This window comes from Cygnus olor, chromosome 2 (assembly GCF_009769625.2).
Source record: "Cygnus olor isolate bCygOlo1 chromosome 2, bCygOlo1.pri.v2, whole genome shotgun sequence".
In the NCBI taxonomy this organism is placed as follows: Eukaryota; Metazoa; Chordata; class Aves; order Anseriformes; family Anatidae; genus Cygnus; species Cygnus olor.
Genome location: NC_049170.1, coordinates 3,663,307 through 3,678,189, shown reverse-complemented (window position 1 = coordinate 3,678,189; position 14,883 = coordinate 3,663,307). Strand labels below are relative to the sequence as shown.

General features: G+C 43.2%; 1 protein-coding gene across 1 annotated transcript in view; it reads left to right on the top strand.

The window, feature by feature from the left end:
• VIPR1 (vasoactive intestinal peptide receptor 1) overlaps positions 1-14,200 on the top strand; it is a 112,680-nt gene extending 98,480 nt beyond the window's left edge. The window contains exons 9-13 of the mRNA XM_040549730.1: positions 700-769; positions 3,735-3,826; positions 8,985-9,114; positions 10,458-10,499; positions 11,983-14,200. Of these exons, the coding sequence (XP_040405664.1) occupies positions 700-769; positions 3,735-3,826; positions 8,985-9,114; positions 10,458-10,499; positions 11,983-12,174 (526 nt within the window). The 3' untranslated portion in view covers positions 12,175-14,200. The remainder of the gene's footprint in view (positions 1-699; positions 770-3,734; positions 3,827-8,984; positions 9,115-10,457; positions 10,500-11,982) is intronic.
• The last annotated feature ends 683 nt before the right edge of the window (positions 14,201-14,883 follow it).

The following is a 14,883-nucleotide window of genomic DNA, read 5'->3' as shown; positions in this document are numbered from 1 at the left end:
CTGCACAGAAATGTGTTCCTAGCTGCATTAGTCATTTCTAATTTATTCCTAGTTTGTCTTTTCCTTGTTGGCTTTAAATACAGTTCCAGATGACCTAGGTGAGTGCTGTGGTTTGCAGACCATTTTGATTCAGGAGGAGGTAAATCGCACCCTGGATCTTATGGACATGTCTGACTAGATCCATAGCTGAGATGCAGCCAGCTAGATTTAGTCAGACTAATCCCACCATATGCCTTCTGTCATCTTTTTCAGAAGGGGATTTTTATTTTATTTTTTCTGATGGTGCTGATTACTCGGTGCTTAAGGAAATCCCCATCCATGATGGTGGATAGCATTAGAGGCCTTACTAATCTGTGATTTTGGTAACGCTTCCTTGAAGGAAACCTCAGTGTAGGAGAAGTTAAGCAAATCTCCACCCTCCCCCACTATCACCCCAGCATAACATCTTTCAGCCCATTCCATTACCAAGGAGTGAAGTTCTCACAGCATTATATCTGGGCAAATGCTACCTACCGGTGCTCAAAGCCACTGCAAAGTAAGTTGTCAGCCCTTCCCAGATCATGCATGCCAGGTTTAGTGCTTTTCATATAACCTGTCATAGCCAACTTTAGCATTTAGGGAAACAAATTACCTGAGAAGGTTACACAGCTGCCTGTTTGCTTTTCTTGACATTTTAAGTCTGATTTTTTTTATTTTTAGGTGCTGGGAGGAAATAATAGAATCCCCCATCTGGTGGATCATTAAAACTCCTATTTTGGTGTCTATTTTGGTAAAGTATCAGCACATTCTGCAAAGAAATCTTTAATACTAAGTGTGGGGGGTGGAAACATGTTGAGAAGTGTTCTGTAAAAATCCACAGAAAAGGCACTGACACTGTGATGAATATCTGTCTTGGGATAAGGAAGCTCACCTTTTGGATAAACTTCTTTACCATTAAACATTGACTGCAGGAAGAGCTTGAGTGTTGGAGCATCCAAATTGGAGCTCATTTAACTCAGACCAGCTCCATCTCATCATGTTGCTCTGGGCATTCTGGTGCAGTAGCCATAGGAATTTGCAGCCAGAGGAGATCAAGGAATGTGCTTAAAGACCCAGAAAGACTCATTTTGTGTAATGAATCAATGTATGTCTAAATTAGATCAGATGAATTTTGCCATTAATGTTTTTGTTCTCTGAGCTCACCATATGCGGAGTCCAGGGTGACTTGTTCAGTTGTAGGTGTCGACACTATAAAGTAATATGGGATGAGTCCTACCCTAAATTTCTGCCTAGCTAAAAAGAAGTTAGATGAATTCCTCCAGGTATTTGCCTCTTGTTATAGCATCCAATACAAAGCTGGATTCCAGCTATGTGTTTTTAAAGTTCTTGAGAAGCTTGGCTAGTTTCCATACAGATCAGCAAAAATGCCTCACTCCCTGCTTCTCTGGATACGATCAATTCTGACCACAGAAACCATGACACTTCTAAGGAACTCTGAGTACTTCCATCCTTGTTGAATATTATGTTTCCTCTGTTAGGTATCAAGCCAAAACTTGAAATCAAATGAACTTGAGTTAAACTTAGCTTTGAGTTTTCTCAAATCAAGAAAAATGTGTGGGAAGGGAAGGAAAAGAGTACAACAGAAATCAAACTAAATGTGTCTCTTTTTAAACTGAAATCTTTTCTTAGACTTACATTCTTCTTATTCCACATATATTACGTGCACTGCACAGAGACCTTTTCTGTAGCATTTGTCATACAGAGATTCCAAACTGAAACAGTTTGAATAATTACTTACTCTATTCACCTTACTGAAAAGAAATAAAATACTTAATGACATGTCTTAAAATATTTATGTCACCGTAGAAAGATAAAAAAGTATCTTCCCTTTCCCAAGATAACCTTTTGGTAAAGAAACACACCCTATTCTCCTAGGATCAATGATTCTATGTTTTCTTTTTGTCAGTAAATCATTTCCTCATTACCAAACAAAATCTACTCAGCAATTTCTGATTTTACTTTTGCAGATATCATATAAATCTGTCACAAAGGAAGGCCATGATAACAGCTATCTGATGAATAGCATGTTTCTGCAGGGAGGAATGCAACATTTTCTGCATGTCAACTGGAATAAAACATAGACCTCAACTGAAGGAAGAAATACATATATAAGTTAAAAGTTAGAAAAATCTGTCCAACCTAAAGATATTAAGCACTGGGAATGGGTCAAGTGCCTTTAATTGAATTCTAGGTTGAAAAATATGCTGAACAATTTCTCCAGTTGCCTGATAGCCGTATCTTCTACCATGCAATGCTAAGGCCATACTAAACCTTTAAGTCTCACCCCACCTGCTTACAACTGCCCTATTTCTTTGTCCATGTTTACTCTTAGCCACAACAAGCCAACACAGTCAATATTTAATATAAGACAGGAAACTGGGAAGCAGCTCCAATCCTACCTGCAGTGCTGCAACTTGTGTGCTATCAATGTTCATTAGAGTAATTGATCTAGGTAATTCTGTTTTGAACTGATAAATTTTACTTGCCATAATGTCAGATGCAAAACATTTCATAAGCAAATAAATATGAACAGAAACTATAATAAATGGCATGGGATAGATAAAGAATCATTAAGCAGTGCATCATAACAAAGAAATACAATTAATTTCATTCACTCATAGCCTTCTAAAAAAGAGTGATTGTCTAAATGAGAGATATGCTTTAATCTACTTCATTCACCTGTTGATGAGATAAATGTAGGAATTGCTAGGGGAAATGTTATAATTTGTTTTTTGCAGAAAATCAGATTGGCTGGTTAACACAATCCTTTCCAGCCTTTAAATCTCTAAAAATCAGAATTATATTTGCCTTCACTAAACATGAAAAGATAAAGAAAGAGGTTGTTTGCCAAACTAAAACTAAACTAAATCCACAGAAATCCATCATCACTTTTTTCTGTTGTATATGTTGCATGAAAAACAGCATGGTTCAAAGGCTAGGACTTTAGAAGCAAGTAGATCTTCATTTGACTCATGCCATCTACTAGCTCCACACCTTGTCTATAAAGTAAGATTAGCATTGCTTGAGTATGTTAATGGAGCAGTTTGAGATTTTTAAGTGAAAAGCACCATCTAAGAGCTAGGTATTAGCTGGATTCGTGTGGTCTAACCTTGTAGAAGATAAAGTTTTCCACCACTATGTTGGTGAGGTATGTCCCTTGCTATACAAGGTCTCTAACTTCTCTCCGGAGAAAAAATGCCCAGTAGCATTGAGAAGAGGCCTGCTTAAGTGGATACTGCTTTGTGTTTTGTTTTGGTTTCTTTGGCTTACCGCCTCAGTCTTTGACATGCTCAGCAGCCGGTCCCATGTCACCATCTCCTGAGGGCTTTGACGTCCGTCGCTCCGCTAACTCCCAAGGCTCTTTTCCCACCCTGTCGTCGGCACTCCCCCGCGCAGCAGGACGTCGTGCATAGCTGTGCTCTATGGGTTTGACATCATCATACTTGGGATGTATGACACAAAGTCCCAAGCAGGCTGATGTCAGGCCCAAGATGGCTGCCATCCTATGTCGGTTAACTATGTGCTCCTAGAGTGGGGTTCTCTGCTCATGGCTTTTTAACAACGGCTTGCTCCATGGCAAAAATATTGCAGTGAAAGGAATCCCCTTTAATGATCATCTCTTTTCACTGGAGAATAATACTGCAGGAGCATAGCTCTTACTTCTTTTTCTGTTTCCTTTCTCCCCATTCCAACAGGTGAACTTCATTCTCTTCATTTGCATCATCCGTATCTTAGTCCAGAAGTTGCATTCCCCAGACGTTGGACACAATGAAACCAGCCAGTATTCGTAAGTCCTAGACTTTTTCAACAGTACTGCATGGTTTTGCAAAACCTATTTGGGTCTTAATTGAAGTATTGCATCTGTCTGCATTTTACTCATCAGAATCTTGTAACTGTTAATTGACTAAAGATGATCAGAAATCAGGAAATGGGACATCTGCCTAAATGTCTGGGCACGAGAGCAACAGCAATGATCATGAAACAAAAAGGCTTTTTTCGTTGTATATTCAGTATTGGATTCTGAAGGTCGAGGGATCCTGATGGAGAACAAAGAGTAGCCATCTACAGTACAGGTGCTTTTTTATCTGAAATAGTTACCCTCAGCACACCTTTTTCAAAGAAAGATCCAGAAAATCCATACATTCAGTAGAATATATCGCAAATTTTCCCTATCCTAAGAAAGACCCCTGAACCAGATTGAATTAATCCATCCCTAATATTCCCATTTCTCTTCAATGTTGAGAAGTCACATTGTTTTAGAAGTTTTGCTTAGTGTAGCACTTTTATCGTAGGGATAAAAGATTGACCTTAATGGGGCTTTTTGTAATGAACAACAAGTGAGATCAGCATCTGTCTCCGTGTGCAAGACTGGTCTTAGGTGCAGCACTTTAAGTCTGTAAGAAATCAGTCTATCTGTATGGATTTCTTATGACCTCAAAGCAAATAAAATAAAAGTTCAGACTTCATCTCATTTTTGTCTCCTGCAACTGTCCTGGCTTAGCATTTTAAATATCCTGGATATTTATTAAAGGATTTCTAGAAAGTAACTGAAAATTAAAAAAGTACAGTGTCTACCTGGTCACTGCTCATAAAATCTTCTTTGTCGCTGGAGGGAGCTGTGTACATTGAAGAATCTGAATTCAGTTCATCCTTCTGCAAGATGGAAGACTTAATATCAATATGGTTCTTAAATATCGACCAACCACAATACTGAGTCTTTCTCTCTAGTGATGGTAAATTATGTATTTCATCTCCTTCTAGAGATTCTCAAATTTATGAAGGGAAATTCCAGTATTTCACCTTAGCTTCTTCCTTCAGCAGCCAAAACCTATTATTTCTTTTTTCATCGTCATAACACGCCAACATTACCAGGCCCCCTGCTTTCTATCACGTCTCTTTATGTATTTCCAGTTGGGCATTGTATCGTCCTGCCTCCAGGACTGCAACAGCTTCAGCCAGGTAGATAGATTAAATCAGCATATTGAAATATGTTCTAGTACTATGCAGCAGCCTGGAGCAGTTGGCTCCCATTCATCTCTGCAGAAGTGCAGCCAACAAGCATCAGAAGGGTTATGCCCAGATTACCTAGCAGGTCATGCTGAGCTTTGAGTTCAGGGCTTTTTTCTACAAATTTTCCAGTGAAGTGTGAGCTGCCAGTAAATCTCTCATTGCCTGGTAAACAAGCCTAGCATGACATGGCAGTAAATAACTCAGACTTCCCCTCACTGGCCTGCCAGACAGGAACCAATTGCTGAAGTATGAATGATCTTCGTGTCTTCAGTTCCTCACCTTCCTCCTCTGCCTGGAAGAGCATCTCAGCTCCATTAGGGCATGAATCAGTTGCTCACATATAGGTGTCCAAGCCGTATGAAAGGCCTTAGGACATTTGATATACTTGCCTATGCCTGGCATCTAGGACGCAGGAATTATGGAAGACTTGTACCTTTATACAGTGACAGCTAGGCACGTCTGGGGTCCAGATCCTTTTATGAATGCCATCCGGCATGTAATCTGCAGTCTGGATCCTTTTATATGTCATACCCCTATTATCTGAAATGCTGCTGCTTGCTTCAGGGGGTTTGGCCTGCAGGACCCAAGAGAGCTTACCAAAAACTGTTGCTAATGATAAGTGCTGGTTCCTCCTGCCAAACCTGGGATGAATATGTTTTAAACTAACAAGATCAGAAATCTCTCATTTGAATTTCTCCCTCCTTCTCTTGTTTATTTTATATTGTTTATTTTTAAAAAATGTTGATATGTTGACCGTATTGTTCAACTCAACCAGTTTCAGTTTAGCTGCAGGCTGGAAATTCAGGTATGCTGCTGACTCACTCATTAATGCCACAGACACTGAGCTGGGCTTTAATGTATCAGAGACTATGAAAACAAGTCTCCCAAAACAGCTTTCTGCAAATGACAGAGACTTGTGCAAGAACAGGACAGCAATATTTCAGGGAAATAGAAGAAGAAAACACCTTGTTTTCTCCAAAGAAAAGTTGAGCAAAATTCATCTCATTCTATTCTGTGCATGTTCATAGATCAATATTACCATCAAAGTTTTCTGGGCAACTTTCCATTATGTGTTCAGGAACATGACTAAAATGTTGGTTCACTCTTACCACTCCCAGTGGGAGGAGTAGGTTCAGTGCAGGCTAGTGACATGGACGTGCTCGAGCGAGTCCAGAGAAGGGCGACCAAGCTGGTGAGGGGTCTGGAGAACAAGTCTTACGAGGAGCGGCTGAGGGAGCTGGGCTTGTTCAGCCTGGAGAAGAGGAGGCTCAGGGGAGACCTTATCGCTCTCTACAGTTACCTTAAAGGAGGCTGTAGTGAGGTGGGGATTGGTCTGTTCTCCCACGTGCCTGGTGACAGGACGAGGGGGAATGGGCGAAAGTTGCGACAGGGGAGTTTTAGGTTGGATGTTAGGAAGTACTTCTTTACCGAAAGGGTTATTAAGCATTGGAACGGGCTGCCCAGGGAGGTGGTGGAGTCACCATCCCTGGAGGTCTTTAAAAGACGTTTAGATGTAGAGCTTAGCGATATGGTTTAGTGGAGTGCTTAGTGTTAGGTCGGAGGTTGGACTCGATGATCTTGAGGTCTCTTCCAACCTAGAAATCTGTGTGTGTGTGTGTGTCTAGTGGAAACGTGTTTTTCCTAAATTACCTGTCACCATGTATATCTGTCAGAGAGGAAAGGTATAAGACATGCACCCTGTGCCAGGAGTGGAAGTTAATTTTTTTGAGAAGCCATGGTTTCCAGCAGGTAACATTAACAAACTTGAGACAACCTCTCAAGCAGTTCTGTCTCCTGCACGGTCAGCTTCTTCGGAGAAATTACACCATGACTAGGGACAACAGTTTTCCTTGTGGTTTTCAGGGAGGTCTTTTTAATATCATGAGGCCAGACAAGAGGGAGCTTGCCTTGAAGATGACAGAAGAGACAAAACATCATGCGGTATTTTGGGGAAGCTCAGTGCTGGAAGCAGGAGACTGGTTTGAGGTGCTGTGCAAACTGGAGGAGGGAGCTCCTAAGTGTACAGGTATATAGGCCCTGTTCAATGCTAGAGTTCAGCAGGTGGAAAAAAAAGCTGTACCTGAGACCCCAACATTGCCTGAAATGATAAGACAAATTTTTCTAATCCACTGGAGATTGTAAACAGCTCCCCTACAAATAGGGTAGGTGAAGGTGGCATTACTTCAGATTCCTTTAGCTTGATTTGTTCCTGAAAGACTGGAGAGGAGAGATCTCTGCAAAGCCAGTATAGATAGCTAATTGTGATTTGCTTAGAAAATTAGTTGCTTTCTCATTTGTCAGGAACTGGGGGTAATTAGGGCTGGATCATAGTCATGTGTGTCACACTGGAGGGAGTTGCTTCTTACAGCAAGGAACATGGTACTCTGATGGTCAGTGATGACAATGACAGTCCTTGCTTTCCTGGGGGCAGGACATCCTCTGGCAGAGCAAGACATCCACAAAAACTCTTATTTTGAATCCACTCACTATGAGCAGGGATGTGCCTGCTAGTGAGGGATGGGGTGAGAAAAAGGCACATTCCTGGAAAGTTCCCCAGCTTCCTGCAGGCACTGATGTTGCCTGGAATGAGTTGCAGCCAGCAGGTTTTCCTTGGAGAACCACAGCCTCCAACCAGAGCTTTAACATCAAACTGTCTTTGGGCCAGGCCCAGGGAAAGCTGGAAATGTCTGCTGAGAGATACAGTGATGAACATCATCTGCATAATGCTGGCACAGCAGCCTTCCCAGTGGGCTTATACAGATGGAAAACAAATGAAGATGATCTGAGGGGACTGAGCCTTTTGGGACTTGGGAGGTGAAGGGTTTGCAGATGGAAGAACAAGTATTTCCAGCATCTTAGCCTTACCTTCAATTCCTCCAGAAGTCTCTGGGAGAGGAAGATGCTGGAGGATGTGAGTGACCAAGGGAGCCAAAACCACCTTAAGCATCCTTAAATTCTTAATTTCTTAAATCCTTATTTTTTTTGTCAGCTAGATTCTAATAATGATTAGATTTAATAAATTATCATCTCTTCCTAATTAGACCACTGATTACCCAGCCTGATGCCATTAAGCACTAATACTGCTCATCCCCCTCCTTTGGAGACATTCATTGTGCGATAGCCTGTCATTATTCTGAGCTAAACATACCATTTCTCTCCCAGAAGCTGTAATTTTCAGAAATCCTAAGCAAACAAAGACAGTGCTAGATGGTGATTTAGCTTGTAGAGATGAAAAAAGATCTCTGGTGGGAGGGGAAGAAGAGAGGAGGGGGGAAAGAAATACCTTCATTGAAGTTACTGGGAATAAAGATATCACATTTTAATTTGTCACCACATCTGAAATCACCAGCCATCTGCAGTCTGCAGGCCAAGAAGAAATGATCTAGGGCTGATCACTCTGCTTCAGCCAAAGATGTGTATTTCTTTGAGAGCTGTTAACGAGAAGGAAAGTAAGCGTGTGGAAATGTGCCCAGCATGGTCCTTGGCTTGTGTGAACTGGCGTAGAGCAACTGTGCCCAGCTGAGGGTCTGGTTCCACATTTCATCACATCCCAGTCCAGGTTGTCAGGGGGATCTTAGGGACGTTAAGCTGTGAGGAGCTAATCTCAGCTCCCTCATTGTGCTATATCCCAGACATTTCTGCCCAGTGGGTGAGGTCAACATCCTGACATTGCTCGTTCGAGGCTGCTGTTGAAAACCTGGATGTTCCCAGGACCTCAGGGTAAATGGCCTGTATCACATCACCTAATGACAAACAAAGGCATTTAACATGTGTGATGCGGGTGACAACATCATGATCCTGGCAATCAGCAAATATGTACAGCAGCAAATTAAAATTTCAGGGTTGCATAAGGCTCAGCTGCAGGATTTCTCATCAGCTTACCCTTTAGCTCCTCTTCCCTCTCCCCTTATGACTCATGTTTGTCTTTCCAACAGGAGACTGGCCAAGTCCACCTTGCTGCTGATACCTCTCTTTGGCATTCACTACATCATGTTTGCTTTCTTCCCTGACAATTTCAAAGCAGAAGTTAAGCTGGTCTTTGAGCTCGTGGTTGGGTCGTTCCAGGTAAGTCACCCTTTGGACCACCAGTTAGTCACCACATCCATCACAGGAATAAACGAACATCTGAGCTGGGTTTTCCCTGGACATACCCAATGTAATTCTTATGCCTTTGGGGAAAAAGCTACTCACTCCTGCTTGGCAGGGATGGAAGACAATGTTATATTTTGCCTCCTGAAATTCCAGGAGGAGATTCTCTCTCCTCATTTTAGGCACCTGGAAAGAAAACAGATCTTTATAAGCTAGTTCCCTATTGCTGTTTTTTTGTTGTTGTTGTTGTTGTTTTTTGGAGGGGGGGTGTACTTAGCAGAGAAAATCAAACACCTCCATTCAGTTTATGTATCATTAGCAAAGTAAGATGAGATAAACGCTCTTCAGCAAGAGTTTCTTTCTTGCCATTAATGGCATCCTACTCTGTCTTCAACAAGCTGACTTTCGTGCACCATCTCTTCTGTTAGCAAAGTCTTGCCTCTAGATCCTGCCCAAGGCAAGGGGCAGGTGCAGGAGGCAGGTTCCACAGGAGGATGCATTAATCTTGAGGAAACCCTGATAGAGTTTTCTTTGTAGACCTTCTCACACACTTCACTTCAGTCACTTCCAGAGCTGGGCTGTTAACCTTGGCCTTGCTGTTCCATGGAGAAAAAAAAAAAAAAGGAAAAAAAAAAAAAAACTTATTAGTGCATTTGTACCCATCCATTAGTCAGCTCTAGCCACTTTGGCACAGCCTCCAAGCAGAATTCCTCGCTGTGTACCATACACGTCAGAGGTGTGCTTAGATGTTAACTCAGTATATTTGTTAACATCCCTGCCTACATCACTTCACATCTGGCATCTCTGAGAGTTAGATAGACCTGTTCTCAATTCCTGTCTTTAGTGTCTGCAAACATAAGGGCTGGAGAGAATTTTTTCAGGGAAAGGTGAGATTCTCAAAATATAGGGGTGATAGGGAAGGAACAGTTTAGCCCTATTCTCTGCCTAAGATATTTCTGACCTTGACAACACACTAGTGAGCATGGTTAGATCTCCCCAGTTTTAGCTGTGAGAAGCAAGCTGGCTCTGGTATCCTTTAACATCCAAGTCGGAGTGACCAAGTGCTCCACTTACAGCTGAGCGGACTGATGATGGCTTTAAACATCAGTCTGGAGCAAGCTTTGGACTCACAGCCATGCATCTTCTTCAATGTACCCTAATCAATCTTCCCCTGCTCCTTTTATAGGGAAGATGCAACCAAGTGGTTTCTAAGGGGCACCTCAGTAGTGCCTTTCTCCAGGGCTGGAGTGAGGTTGAGTTGCGGTCTTGAGGAGCATAACCTATGAGATGCTAAAAGCCTATTCTCTCCTTTCCCCTAGGGATTTGTGGTGGCGGTTCTGTACTGTTTCCTCAATGGGGAGGTAAGATCAACAATGTTCTTTGGTTAATGTTTGCAGCTGAGGCAAATTGAATGCTTGCGGAGAGCAGATTGAGGAGTGTCCCCTTTCTGATATTACCACATCAGGGAAAGCTTCCAAGTCAAATGGTTCACCCCACAAAAACAACTCAACCATTTGGCAGATGGTTTCCAGCACAATTAATAAACATTTTAGGACTTTACTGTGCACTTTAGTATTGCTGCTACTGAGTCTTTCCTTTACTCAAGAGACAGCATCAGCAAAACTCTCAAATAACCTTGTATAAACCCTGATCTGAAGGGGTCACCTTCAGCAGGTGATAAAGCCCATCTTCTGAGTCCTACTCATGCTTACCCTCTCAAGGAAACCTCCACAGAATCAGGCCCACTGCCAGGATGGAGGCCTATTACCACTGATATTTTTGTACCACGCTCTATCTGCCCGTAAGAAATTCAGCAGAGACTGAACAAACCCAAACCGCAAAGTCTACCAAGTAGGTGTGAGCAGCTGAGAGCTTGGAGCTGCTGCTGTCAGCTGGAGCACGTTCAGCTCAATAAACTGACAAGAAACAGCTGTGATTTGGGTTGTGTTCCAGCTTCCTGGGGAGAGGAAGAGTGTCCAGAATCACAACTTGCTGTCTTACAGCTCTGATACTTCTCTCAGCCATGCCGATGCCATGTGTGCATCACGCAGTGGCATGCAGTTCCAGCAGAGACCTTTGCTGGTAAGCCTGCTCGGAGCAGGGCAGTGCCACACAAACCTATTAACGATCCAAAACCCAAATAGGATTGATGTGACTTGTTATGCACAGGCCAATGCCAGGTGAACATGTTTCCACCTTAGAGGAATTGGTCTTGAGTTTTCCACATTTCCAGTCCTGGGGTTTGCATCTGTGTTGTTGTACTCTTCCTGTGCTTGCTGATCCCAGAAACCCTCAGACACAGCTATTTCATCTAATTCATCCAAAACTTTGCACTGGAAGCCTGCATGAGGGGACAGGGACGGTGGCCAGATTTGTTCAGGATTTGAATCTGAACAGTGCAGACCAGATGACGTGTAAACTCTCTGAGCAGGAACAAGGAGCTTCTGTCAAAAAAGCGCAGCTGTATTGATGGCTTTACAAACAAGCTGTAGTTAAATCGGTTGTATTTGGACAAAAACAGGGCAGTAAAAAGAAATCCTAATTGCACACAAAGTATAGAACATGTTTCCATTGAAGTTAAGTAGTCTAACACCTTCACCTTGTCAGATAAGCAACTTTCTGCTGGCCTTTCTGCTGAAGCTCAGGAATTTCTGCACTGTTAATTTATCGACTGGAGTGTCACCTCTCCTCTAAGTGGCTAACAGTTCTTACCGGGTTGAGTTAGTGACCTGTATAAAATAATTCTTGGCCTCTAAGTATGTGGGTTGCCCATTGCTGCTCACACAAACAAGAGCAATAGTAAACTCTGTCTTCTGCTGACGTGTGTGTCTTTCCACCACCCAGGTCCAAGCTGAGCTCAAGCGAAAGTGGCGGAGGTGGCACCTGGAGCGGTTCCTGGGCTCAGACATGAAGTATCACCACCCTTCCTTAGGCAGCAATGGCACCAACTTCAGCACCCAGATCTCCATGCTGACCAAGTGCTCGCCAAAGACACGCCGGTGCTCCAGCTTCCAGGCCGAATTCTCTCTGGTGTGACAGAGAGAGGCTCTCCAAGTACTGAGCATCCAAGGGAGAGAAGGATCCCCAGGAACCAGCAACACATTGACAAACCCTTGTGAAATGACGTGCTCCGCATGAGCCAACAGAGGACAAAATGCTGGAAAAGCCACTGGCATCCAGAACAAGATCAGACAAGCTAAGAGGCAGAGAAATACTGTTCCTCTCCCTCTTTTCAGACCTTTCGCTCTGAGTTGATGCCCTCAGGGGCTGATAACTATGAGTAAAGGTCCCTGTCACTTGAGGAGAGCCTGGGAGATCCTATTATAAATACTGAAGTAAGGGGGGAAAGGGAGGGGAGAGCCTGAGTCCTTGGTGGCTTTACCAGAACCGGCATCTCTGAAACAGATAAATTGCACTTTTTAAAAGATTACAAAAATGAGCCAGTAAAGGAGAGAGGGAGGCAAGAAGTGAAAAAAAGAAAATAAATTTTAAAAACTTCTGAATGTGCCAAACGCCCAGCTAAGAGGTGGTGATAAGGCACCAGAGAGTCGAAGACGGCAAGAAAGGACAGGAGGAACATGAGCAGGAAGGGTAAAGGCCAGCGCATGGCCCCCGCCCTGTGTTTTACCCGTGCGAAGAAAAAGCTGCAGCACCAGGAAAGCCCCTTGGAGGATGTCCCGATGTTGGAGCGAGTTCTGCTAATTGCTCGCCATCTTCGTTAGCAAAAGGTTTCCGAGCGCCGTTGGGTGCCCTCTGGAAAAACACTCACTGAGAAGGAGCAGCACAAATGTCCTTCTCTGCACTGCGTTCATGGCATTGTGTCTTGTTTGGTTGTTTTCAATGGACAGGAAACTCAATTTGCATGTATAAAAACCAGGTACAGATGCCAAAAGCGGAGAACGGCTGTGTTTTTCATTCTTTTTAAGTTCACCCATCGATTTTGGTGCATTACTGCACCCAGCATCATTAGGGATCAGGGGAAAGCAATTGGTCTGTAATTCGTTTGCACTTGCTTAGCACACACTGCCAGGGAAGGGAGATGTAGAACCCTGTAATCCTTAATTGAATCAGACCTGCCATAAGGAGCCACTCTCCAGATGAAAAAATTAGCTTCACAGCAGCAAGCAAAATTGCTTTCATCAAAACAAGGTTGCCTCAGCACGTAACTGGCACTCCAGGAGTCAGGAAGGAGCGAAGGAGCTATTAAATTGATTTCTTCTTCAGCTTTTGCAGGGAGCTTTCATCCTGTGATGAAGGCACTGTTAGATCTTTAAGATGTGCATGTGCATTTTACATCTTTTTTTGAAGGTCTATTAGTTTCCATATTGGGGCAATCCCTATTTGAGGAATGTACATAGAGCCTGCTAAAACCAATGGAATAGTTTTTTTTTTTTCTTTTATTTTCTTGATGGAGGGGATAAGGAGAAAGGTGAAACCAAATCCCACTCAGACATGCCAAGCTGGCAGCTCATGGGGAATCACATACAGCTCAAACTCCCAGACCCTGCGTTTGAGGCAATCCCACAAACCCAAACATAGAAAATAGCAGATGCTCATGGTTGTGTCCCACCCTTTTTGATTTGGGGTTATATCAGTTTTACACTGGGTGTGGAAAATCCAAGATCTCAACTTTTCCACCAGGTACTGACAGCAACTGGACTTTCTTCAAAATTAAGTTGTAGTTCATTGAAGGGAAACTTCTTTAATTTAATGGGTTTGAGGTTTTTTTGCTTGTTTGCTTGCTTGCTTGAAACATCTCCGATTCGCTGCCAACAAACCACACCAAGCCCAGGAGGAGGGCTGCAGACCAGGACATCCCATTCCTTTCTCAGTTCTGAGGAGCTGTTGTTCCACTGCATACCCCTCCCTGGAGCCATACTTATCATCTGAGCTGGATGCTGCCAAAATATTTCTCCACATATGGGACTGAGGGCAGCAGAGAGGGACGAAGTTAGTAAGGGGCACGAGTGTGATACAACTGCTCTGAAAGGTGGACATGTACTCACGGGTTTCCAGCAAGCTAGCTCAGATGCTATCACAGTGTAACCATGGCTATCCAGCCTGAAAAAAAAAAAAAAAAAAAAAAAAAAAAACACTAAGAGAATAGGTAGATATTTGTGAAGATAGTCACACTGACCTCCATGCTCCTGGAATTAAACTGCAGGCTAGACAGGTACAAGTCATCCTTGCTATGGCTATGCTGCACTGAAACCATATCATTAGCAGTCAGGATCCAACACTGATGTGCCATGAGGTCTTTAAAATCCTCTTAGCAGTTGTCTAATTCCCAAAATCTAGAAAAACCAAGAAGGTGTTTAAAATTCCCACATGTTGCTTGCACCAAAGCCCTTATGGCCTGACACCCCGAGGAGCAAGGTACCCACTGAAATCCCCCTGAAGCTCTCAGAGGCAGGGAATTTGTGTTTGGAACTGGTGCTGCTGTGGTGAGTGCAGTCAGACCTGGATCAGGACTCACACAGAACCTGCTGGAGAAGTCCCATGAGCACGACCAGTTCTCCCATGTGTGATTCAAAGCAGGGATTTGACCCAGCTCTGCACTTCACCACACGAAGGGCCAGCTGCTGGGATGCCCAGAAGTGGGGAAAGCTCTCGTTCGGTTTCCAAGTTTTCACACTTTCTGTAAAATGTTTCCTGATGTTGTAAACTGGTTCAGAGTTTGGGAGCAGCGTCAGTCTGGGAAAGACCTGAGTCCTCAGGCTGCAAAGTCATGCTCCCATCATCTGT